The sequence below is a fragment of the Acipenser ruthenus genome, chromosome 58, assembly GCF_902713425.1.
Source record: "Acipenser ruthenus chromosome 58, fAciRut3.2 maternal haplotype, whole genome shotgun sequence".
NCBI classification, from domain to species: domain Eukaryota; kingdom Metazoa; phylum Chordata; class Actinopteri; order Acipenseriformes; family Acipenseridae; genus Acipenser; species Acipenser ruthenus.
Genome location: NC_081246.1, coordinates 3,774,326 through 3,783,843, shown reverse-complemented (window position 1 = coordinate 3,783,843; position 9,518 = coordinate 3,774,326). Strand labels below are relative to the sequence as shown.

The window sequence follows — 9,518 nt, the reverse complement described above, 5'->3', positions numbered from 1 at the left end:
AAAAAACAACATAAAATAAATCTGTTACATTCACTTTCTTAAATTCTATGAACTTGCCTTATCAACTCCACACTCCATTCATTACCATGTTCACAAATGTGCTGTACTGAGTGAGATGAAGGAGATTTTCTATAACAAGTAGGAAGGAGAGATGGACCAAAATCACAGAAACAAAGACAGTTCTAAACAGAGAAATATTCAAACATGTATAAAAAGCTCCCACACATGTAACCACTCAAGCATAAGATCCTCAGGAATACTGCTTAGAAAATGACAGCATTTCCTTCACACAAGACAAAGGGTATTGTTAAAAGGTTGACAGATTTGATAATGAAGTTTATTTTTAGTACTATGAAAGATTTGCATGTATTCTTATTGGTGCTTGTAAGCACCCACAGAACTAACCAGGCAAGAGATGCAATAAACATGAATATAAAGTGTGTAAACTTCCATTCCCATGTAAACCCCCACATTAGATTTGTTTAAACAGTTCTGCCTGTCAGCATCATGTAGAGCTCCTTGAAACTAAAGCATGAATCTGAAAGGTCTCTACATGCAACGACAGAAATAGAGATCACTCCACACCACTATTGTGATTCTCAATCTCTATAGCTTAGATCAGACTTGTGTTCAGTATTAAATAAACCGATACGACCAGAAACACACAATCAAACACAGAGCGGTGAAGCTGAATCAGGACTGAAGAGTAAAAGAATAAGAAACTCACTTCAGGGATTGTCAGCAGGATATCTGCAGCACGGCTCTGGCAGTCTTGTTTCTTCCCAGGTAAACAGGCACCTTAAAGCAACAGCAACAGTTCATTGATGTGGACTCCTCTGCCCCACATCAACACTGACTATTTCAACCCCTGGGTCTGGCAGTGCTGAGAACACTGACCCCAACTCCTCAGTCAATCCCCAGCTGATAGCACTCTTTTGTCACGCATAAAAGATTAATTCTCAAACTGAACGCAGTAGGGATTCAAGGATATGCATGCACATGGATTAGGGAGTGGTTAACATGTAGAAAATAGAAAGTACTGATTAGAGGAGAACCCTCAAAATGGAGCGAGGTAACCAGTGGTGTACCACAGTATTAGGTCCTCTGCTATTCCTAATCTACATTAATGATTTAGATTCTGGTATAGTAAGCAAACTTGTTAAATTTGCAGACGACACAAAAATAGGAGGACTGGCAAACACTGTTGCAGCAGCAAAGGTCATTCAAAATGATCTAAACAGCATTCAGAACTGGGCAGACACATGGCAAATGACATTCAATAGAGAAAAGTGTAAGGTACTGCACGCAGGCAATAAAAATGTGCATTATAAATATCATATGGGACACACTGAAATTGAAGGAATCTATGAAAAATACCTAGGAGTTTCAGAAATGTCTTCACCTAGACAATGTGGGGAAGCTATAAAAAAGGCCAACAAGATGCTCGGATATATTGTGAGAAGTGTTGAATTTAAATCAAGGGAAGTAATGTTAAAACTTTACAATGCATTAGTAAGACCTCACCTAGAATATTGTGTTCAGTTCTGGTCACCTCGTTACAAAAAGGATATTGCTGCTCTAGAAAGAGTGCAAAGAAGAGCGACCAAAATTATCCCGGGTTTAAAAGGCATGTCGTATGCAGACAGGCTAAAAGAACTGAATCTATTCAGTCTTGAACAAAGAAGACTACGCGGCGATCCGATTCAAGCATTCAAAATTCTTTGCTCTGAAACTGAGTCGATGAGGTCATTTCCTCGTTAAAGCTTTATTGTCACAGGTCACCTACATCATTTCCTGTCTCAACGAATAGATCAGGGGAAATGCATGTCAACGAGATCAAGAAAAATGAAAGGAAGCATAATTCACTGTTATAGAAACTAATAGCGTACAGGGAGGCGACTCTCCCACCAGCGAGCAGCAGCCAAATGGAAATAAAAAACAATGGGAATATCTACGTTGTGTATAATTTGCAAACTTCATTTAAAAGTGTGCATTTTGTCATGCAGAATGTACATTTATTTAGAACACTTCACATATAAAATGAGGATTTATGATTATCTGGCACGTATTTAAATAAATAAATAAATAAAGACAGCTGGACAATAGTAGTATAGCTGAACTGATATTTTCAACAACATTATTTTATTTTTATACATTTATATATACAACTTACTGCAATGTCAATTGTGTTTCTTTACAAATTCCTTCATTGATCCTTTTTATTAACTTCTTAAGTATTTAAAAGTGAAACATTATTATTATTATTATTATTATTATTATTATTATTATTATTATTATTATGGAAATAAAAAACAATGGGAATATCTGTTGTGTATAATTTGTAAACTTCATTTAAAATTGTGCATTTTGTCATGCAGAATGCACATTTATTTAGAACACTTCACATATAAAATGAGGATTTATGATTATCCGGCATGCGGGTTGTTGGAAAACATGGATCGAGAATTGATTAGCAGTTTGCTACACATGTGGACTGGCAGAGCTATACTGGTGTTCTTTTCTGAAAAGAGACTAATATTGCAGATAGCAGACTGTTTGGTTCAAATTGCATGTACTGCTAACAATTGATAAGAGACCTTGCGTCTACAAGCTTCTTGTCCAACATTGACTGCAAGCTAACAAGATAACAATGCTGTGGACCAGAAGCTGCCAGGCTCCAAGACTTTTGGGAATACAAAGCATAAAGGAGCTAAAAGGCTCCCAGGGACTGCCGTTGGACCCAAAGGTTCACAGGGAGAATAAGAGATAATGCCACTGGACTCAAAGGGTCTCAGGCAAAACGGAGAGATAGGAACAAGGAAGATGACAAAAACCAGATGTATGGACCTTTTTGGGGCACCACCAGGGGTCTGAAGAATGCACTGAGTTCAGAGGTCGTCACACTAGATTACACACAGACACACACACACAAAATTAAATATATGGTAACAGAATAATGTGTTGTACCTTTTCTATTGGTTAAGCGTCAGAGAAAGAGGAGGAGAGAGACACCTATGCAGAAGGGTTTTTAATGTCATGTAAAAGATGTAACAACTGGTAATCGGATCTATACTTGGACTGGTTTCCCTGCATGTATGAAATAAACTTAACACTGATTAAGAAATGGCATCTGTGCAGTTTCTTAAGAAACATCGATACTCATGTTTTAAGTTACATTAGGGGTAAACAGTTTACTAATCATACTACTAGAAACCCTTCTTACTGATTAGAGTTAAACAGATATGAGTTGGAAAGACAACAGGCTGTGTTTTAAAACTATTTCAAAGGGGCATTCAATGATATTAATGATATAAAACATAGGAATGTACTTTATGATGGAACAGCTTCAGAGCACTGTAGACAGTTTTTATATTAAGCTGCTGTTTAAAAAGACTGGAATTTCTGAGTGCGGGTGAATGAACACACTCTCACATTCTGCCTAAACTTTCACAGCTTGCATTTGTGTCTTTTAAGAGAACTGGAAGCATTAAAAGACTTCCCACAGTCACTGCAGTGGTAAGGTTTCTCTCCTGTGTGGAATCGCTGGTGTATTTTAAATTGGTTTATCCGGCTGAAACTCTTCCCACAGTCATTACAGTGATGAGGTTTCTCTCCGGTGTGAATTTTCTGGTGTTTTTTCAAGTTGCCTGGATCACTGAATCTCTTCCCACAGTCCGCACAGACATGCGGTTTCTCTCCTGTGTGGATTTGCTGGTGTCTTTTCAAGTTGCCTGGATCACTGAAACTCGTCCCACAGTCCTTACAGTGATATGGCTTCTCTCCTGTGTGAATTAACTGGTGTCTTTTAAGGCGTACTAACCGACTGAAACTTTTCCCACATCTACTACATGGATACGGTTTCTCTCCAGTGTGGATACGCTGGTGTATTTTCAAAGTGCCAGACTGACTGAAACTCTTCCCACAGTCCACACAGACATATGGTTTCTCTCCAGTGTGGATTCGCTGGTGAAGTTTCAGGTTTTGTAACTGACTGAAACTCTTCCCACAGTCAGCACAGATGTGTAGTTTCACACCAGTGTGGATTCCCTGGTGTATTTTCAAAGTGCCAGACTGACTGAAACTCCTCCCACAGTCAGCACAGACATGTCGTTTCTCTCCAGTGTGGATTCGCTGGTGAAGTTTCAGGTTTTGTAACTGACTGAAACTCTTCCCACAGACAGCACAGATGTGTAGTTTCACGCCAGTGTGGATTTGCTGGTGTATTTTCAAAGTGTGAGACTGACTGAAACTCTTCCCACAGTCAGAACAGACATATGGTTTCTCTCCAGTGTGAATTCTCTGGTGTCTTTTCAAGTTTCCTAACTGACTGAAACTCTTCCCACAGTCAGCACAGACATATCGTTTCTCTCCAGTGTGGATTCGCTGGTGACGTTTCAGGTTTTGTAACTGACTGAAACTCTTTCCACATTCTGTACAGGACAGAGAGCCCTGCAAGCTGCTTGTTTTAAAAGGGTTACCCTCCTCTTCAACATGGACAGGGTCTAGTTCAGGAAGCTCCTCTTTAATATGGACTGATTCTAGGACAGGACTCTCCTCTTTAATATGGACTGATTCTAGTACAGGACTCTCCTCTTTAATATGGACTGATTCAAGTACAGGGCTCTCTTCTTTCATATGGACTGATTCTAGTATGTGACTCTCCTCTTTAATATGGACAGGCTCCATCGTTGTATCTTTTCTTTCACAAGGATAATCCAGTTTTGTCTTCTGAACAAATTTCCAAATAAAAAAAAAAACATAATATAACCTGTTACAATCCCTTTGTTAAACTCTATGAACTTGCCTTACCAATGATCTAAGCAGCATTCAGACCTGGGCAGACACATGGCGAATGACATTTAATAGAGAAAAGTGTACGGTACTGCACGCAGGCAATAAAAATGTGCATTATAAATATCATATGGGAGATACTGAAATTGAAAGAACTACTACTTTACTCCACACCACTATTTTGATTTCCAGTTTCTATAACTTAGATCAGACTTGTGTTCAGTATTAAATAAACCGATACGACCAGAAACACACAATCAAACACAGAGCGGTGAAGCTGAATCAGGACTGAAGAGTAAAAGAATAAGAAACTCACTTCAGGGATTGTCAGCAGGATATCTGCAGCACGGCTCTGGCAGTCTTGTTTCTTCCCAGGTAAACAGGCACCTTAAAGCAACAGCAACAGTTCATTGATGTGGACTCCTCTGCCCCACATCAACACTGACTATTTCAACCCCATTAGCACTCTTCTGTAACTGCAGACCGCTGGACAGTATTATCTGTGAGAGGACAGAGAAACCCCACAGCACTAGATCAGTGTGATTGAAGGGCTTCACAAGAAAGGTGTGAGTTAGTGTGTGTGAAATCCAAATACTATAGAAGAACTGGCATCCTGCATCAGAGTTGCAAACAATAAAAAAACTCTACATGTCCAGCATGTTTTTTTTAATAGTGTATAAATAGATAGATTTCCATTGCAGGTAGAATAATGAATAATGCCATTAAACTGAGCCTAACAAATTCTAAAGAAAATCATTTGAAGAAAGCTGGGAGACTCTGTAGAAATGGATTTTATATTTGTAAACGCTGCAATAACAGTTGTGATTGTGAAGCCTCCACACTATATATTTGACAGAACAGGTGATATATTTGCACTATTCGTGCTTGAGCCACAGAGCGCTCACAGAATCACCGCCTGTGCACTTAGTATTATCAGTGATTAAAGCCTGGTTTTCAAACAAACGGATTACCGCTCAGCAGCACCGTATTGGTATAAGAAAAGTGTGTTTTAGAAAAGTAATTTCGGCTTCCAGTCACTTCAAGCATGCTGACAATAAAGCGAATAACACCAAGCTACAGACAGCGAGTCCCAAGCTTTAAATGTGTTACTGCTTATAGATAAGAACTCAGCTGTATTATGAATGTATTGTGTTATTATGTTTTAAGCAACATGCTACGATAATGTTCATTATGGTAATTGTCTGTTTATTAGTTTTAAAATGTTTAGTAAAACGTGGACTATTGTTTGACCTTGTTTGTGTAAAATCTGACTAATTTCCAGCGTAAACATAACGGTAAATTAAAGAAAATAAATAAATAAATAAATAAATAAATAAATAAATAAATAAATAAAATAATCAAAACAAAAACAAGTTTTGAAAACTACATTAACATTATGGCCTATTTACATGGAAATAATTCTCTCTCTTTTTTGTTAACTTGCTGTTGGTTACAACTTATGAATTACGCGGCCCTGCTTCTGCTAGCGAAAGCAGCCGTCCCTTCCTATTTTACACAATCTGTGCACCTATTATGCGAAACAGTTTCCATCACGCCACGCCAGCTGTGTTACTGACATTGTTAGTATTTCTTATTACCGGCCGTCCGCATCCTGACTCCCCCACCCCCATTCCAAAAATACAATAATTACTGCAGCGGATCGTGTACAATAATTTTGCATTCTACTGGTGGCAAACTATTTTGTACAATCTGCAATGTTTCATTGGATCACATACGGCATTTAGACAGACATCAATCAAAAACGAAAAAGGTTGCAGCTACTAGTGCATTACTTCAAAAAGTTCTTTCTGAAAAAGAGGCACGTTACAACGTAGTAATGTTAACTATCAGTTTTGCTCAAGACAAACGGCTACAGTTGGGACCGACTTAAAACAAAACAATATGTATAATACATTAGCAAAGCAGGTCACCCTTGATCTCTGCATCATCATCTTGTGTTTTCAGTAAAAAAAAATAGAACTTTCTTCTATTCAACCCAAATAAGTCACAATAATACACAGCGCTCCCCCTCCTTTCCAGGGTCCAAGCTTCACTGCAGTACAGAGCTGAGAAATAACATTAAGACTGACAGAGCAACTTATTCAACAAATCCAAAACTAGTGGGAAATGCTTTCCTAGAGCAGGACTGAGGCGTGCACTGACAGTGCGAGTCATAAACACACAGGCAGCGTTTCTCTCTGTATGTTTCTAATGCATGGCTGGTATTTGCACAGCGCGTACATTAGCCTCGCACAGAAGCGCATCGGTTCAGTGTTCAGGACTGTCGAGTCTGCAGCGGAGCGGAGCGCAGCCTCACACCGGAAACAACAAGGACGGCTTGTTTGTTTACGTGGCGGCGGCGCGCGCGAACGCAAACGCTCCCGCGCAGCGCGGAGGGCTCGAGCGGTTACGCGTTTTTAAAAATGTTTAAATGTTTGATATTAATTGACCGGAATTGATTTTTTTTGGTTAGTTTTGTTTTGTTTTTTTTTTTTTCAGGGGGCGAGGAAATCTCCCCGGCCTCCCAGCCCTCTCGGTGGGCCTCTGTGTGTGTGAGACCACGGCAAAAAAAAAAAAAGAACCCACTTTCTTAAAATATTATTACATGAAACTAACAACTAACTCTGTACCGGTTAACAAAATGAATACAATTAATTTATATTTAAAATCTTACTCGTTAATTCAGCCTCTCCAGCCTCCTCTCTCTCCTTCAGGTAACAATATTGTGAGGGACCGAAGCGAAAACAAACCCGCCCCCTCTCTCGCCTGCCATTGGCTGCGAGGCCATGCTGAACCGAGAAGCCTTCCGATGATTGGATGCGGTGCTGCTCAATTTCCCGTGGCGATGGGGGAATGAGGCATGACGGGAGGTGTAGTTCTGTGGCAGTTTACCATATAATCAAGAAAACAGGCGAATTGTTATACTCGGGTATAGTTCAGTGTATTATTATTATTATTATTATTATTATTATTATTATTATTATTATTATTATTATTATTATTATTATTATATGTGGTGATATTTGAAAACAGTAGATTAATATATGTATTAAAACAAGCACACAGATAACAGTGTGGAATAGGGCAGCAGTGTGGAGTAGTGGTTAGGGCTCTGGACTCTTGACCGGAGGGTCGTGGGTTCAATCCCAGGTGGGGGACACTGCTGTTGTACCCTTGAGCAAGGTACTTTACCTAGATTGCTCCAGTAAAAACCCAACTGTATAAATGGGTAATTGTATGTAAAAATAATGTGATATCTTGTAACCATTGTAAGTCGCCCTGGATAAGGGCGTCTGCTAAGAAATAAATAATAATAATAATCATAACAGTTACCAGCTGATCTGTCAGTTGTTAAAACGACAAAGAAATGTTGGTTCATTTATAGAAAAGGCCGGTTCATTTATAAAGTTACACACGGCTAATAATAGCTTGTATCACTGTCGAGTATAATACTGTGGTGAACCACGGTCCCCGCAGGCAGTGGTTTCTCACAGGAGGAAGCTGGGAGCTGTATCGGGCTTATGTCGTCATGTTTTAGATGACGTCACCTACCAGCCCCGACCCCTGCCCCCGTGCACGCTACAATACAAACATGTGACTAGGGTTTTTTCGGTTTTTATTCATTTTATTTGACGGCGCTCATTTTTAGCTATTTTGGAGTTTAATTATTATTTTTTGTTTATTTTCGGCGATTTAGCTTTTCATATACTGTATGAAATTGTTGTTTTTGGTGACTTTCTTTTTTCTGTCACAATACGTATGAGCCCGACAGTGCAAGCACAGTTATTATTATTTATTTCTGAGCAGATGCCCTGATCCAAGGCGAAAAACACACCGTCATCTTATATGTGAGTAAATGCGAGTGCTTGAAGACAAATTAAGACAAAGTAGACTAAAACAAAACTGCCAGTGAAGATCAATGAATGCTGATTGCTGCACTGGCCAGCTTAGCTCTTAATTGGTTGAAAATGTGGTGATAACTCAGAGAAGGCAAAGAGTTACACACGGCTGTCACATATTTTCCATCTCTAGGGATCCAGACCTTAAGATCATAATGAGCCTTGGTCCCCTCGGTTAGCTAATCAGGTACCTAAAAGGAGAATGTCCACACCTGTGATTACTGTCAGGCATAGATTTGAGCCCCATTCCTGCCAACCTCACACACTATTTACACAGACAGACAGACAGAGCCCACAATCCTGTTCAGTTTGACGCTACAATATAATCCCTTCTTCTTGGTGTCTGTGTTAGTTTACTACATTCTGAAAAGAGTTTAGAACACAATAAAGCCAGTAATTTAAGCAATGTTCTGCCTGCCTGGAACTAGAATGGGGAATGTAAACTAACTGGAAAGTCATCAATCTAGTTTCTGATGAACTAGTTCTGCACAGAAAGCTGAACTCTGGTAGAATGTAGCAAACATTCACTCAGGAATAATATTGTAGTTTCTGTAGAAGCTCTTATCCAATTGTAGATTCAGTGGTTTCCCACGATTGATTAGACTCAAACAAAAATACTGTTAAACTGAAGTCTAGTGGAACAATGTATTAAACATGCACCCATGCAATCGTATTGACTGTGAAACTGCACACAGATTTGTTACTCTGGCGCTGTGTCGTTTTCCTGCAGCCACTAATTGCGTGGAGGCCTGGCGCCATCTACTGGGAGACGTGAGAATAGCAGGGAGAGGTTTGTCATTCATTTCAATGGGAGAGAGATTATTAAAT

At 39.3% G+C, this 9,518-nt stretch overlaps 2 protein-coding genes across 2 annotated transcripts in view; both read right to left on the bottom strand.

Moving 5' to 3' along the window:
- LOC117967209 (gastrula zinc finger protein XlCGF7.1-like) overlaps positions 1 to 793 on the bottom strand; it is a 96,011-nt gene extending 95,218 nt beyond the window's left edge. Inside the window, exon 1 of the mRNA XM_059018144.1 lies at positions 728 to 793. The gene's annotated coding sequence lies outside the window, so the exon portion shown is untranslated. The remainder of the gene's footprint in view (positions 1 to 727) is intronic.
- Positions 1 to 5,172, bottom strand: part of LOC117962850 (zinc finger protein 583-like) — a 37,815-nt gene extending 32,643 nt beyond the window's left edge. Inside the window, exons 1-2 of the mRNA XM_059018079.1 lie at positions 5,108 to 5,172; positions 728 to 4,728 (exon numbers count right to left, since the gene is read on the bottom strand). Coding sequence (XP_058874062.1) covers positions 3,448 to 4,686 — 1,239 coding nt within the window. The 5' untranslated portion in view covers positions 4,687 to 4,728; positions 5,108 to 5,172 and the 3' untranslated portion in view covers positions 728 to 3,447. The remainder of the gene's footprint in view (positions 1 to 727; positions 4,729 to 5,107) is intronic.
- Between the last annotated feature and the right edge of the window lie 4,346 nt (positions 5,173 to 9,518).